This window comes from Bison bison, unplaced genomic scaffold (genome assembly GCF_000754665.1).
Source record: "Bison bison bison isolate TAMUID 2011002044 unplaced genomic scaffold, Bison_UMD1.0 scf7180017864249, whole genome shotgun sequence".
NCBI lineage: Eukaryota > Metazoa > Chordata > Mammalia > Artiodactyla > Bovidae > Bison > Bison bison.
In genome coordinates, this window is record NW_011494821.1 from 2,229,550 (window position 1) to 2,230,533 (window position 984).

General features: G+C 58.8%; 1 protein-coding gene across 2 annotated transcripts in view; it reads right to left on the reverse strand.

The window, feature by feature from the left end:
- Positions 1 to 321: 321 nt before the first annotated feature.
- Positions 322 to 984, reverse strand: part of SPNS3 (spinster homolog 3 (Drosophila)) — a 41,587-nt gene continuing 40,924 nt past the window's right edge. The window contains exon 12 of one of the 2 annotated variants that reach the window (XM_010847453.1): positions 322 to 707. In XM_010847453.1, coding sequence (XP_010845755.1) covers positions 643 to 707 — 65 coding nt within the window. In that variant the 3' untranslated portion in view covers positions 322 to 642. The remainder of the gene's footprint in view (positions 708 to 984) is intronic. The other variant, XM_010847456.1, reaches the window with a different exon arrangement.

Genomic DNA, 984 nt, shown 5'->3' on the forward strand with positions numbered 1-984 from the left:
TGGGTAAGTGCAGGCAGAGGATTTCCATGGATCTTGTGGCCACACCCCGACACCAGCACCCAAGTAGAGACCTATCTTCCAGAATACTGATTCAGCCCCCACCTTGAGTTCAAAGGGTGATGCACACAGAGTGGTGTCCCGTGCCCTCCCGACCCTGCAGTGTAGGGAAGCAGGGTCAGAGCGGGCAGTCCAGGATGGGCACCCCTAGAGACCCACGCTGAGCAGCCATGCATCCTCCACCCAGACTGTCCACCTTCTCCTCTCCGGCTCCTGATCCCAGCAGAGACACCTTGAGGCTATAAATAACATGATTGTCTAAAGGCCTATATCCACGGGCTTTGTACCGGCCACACTTTAATCGGGCCTGCTGGCAGCCAGGCTGAGGACTCGGGGCTGGAGTGAGTGGCTTCGTGCTGGGTGCAGGCATAGGCTCAGGCCTCCCGCGGGGGTTGCTGACAGCTCAATTCCCAGCCCAGCCACAGGCGCTGCCAGCTCTCCAGCTGGGAGCGAAGAAACGGCAGGTGCAGCTCGGCCAGGGTCCTGGAGCCACAGTCAAAGGTGGGCAGAGGCACTGATCCAGTAGAGGTCACCCAGAGGGGTACAGACAGGGCAGGTGGGACCTCCTCGCTGCCAGGCAGGGCCTCAGGGGTCCTTTGGGGGGACACCCCTGCCAGGAATCAGGCGTTGGTTCTCGCTCTCAAGGATCCCTGTGGGCAGAAATCACTCAGCCAGCCCCAAAGGAGGCAGAGGTGTTTGGGGACCATGCCTGGGCACAGTCTGCCACAAAATCCTCCAGCTTCCAGATTCAGACACAACCGAGCGACTTTCACTCACTGGGTAGACAGTGTCAGAGTTGAACTGAATTGCAGGATACCCAGCTGAGATCAGAGGATTGCTTGGGGCTGTGGGAATGCCCCTCTCCCTCCCACGCCCATGTTGTACTTAGGAGCAGAACCCTAACAAGGACCCTCAGGAATCGTTTTT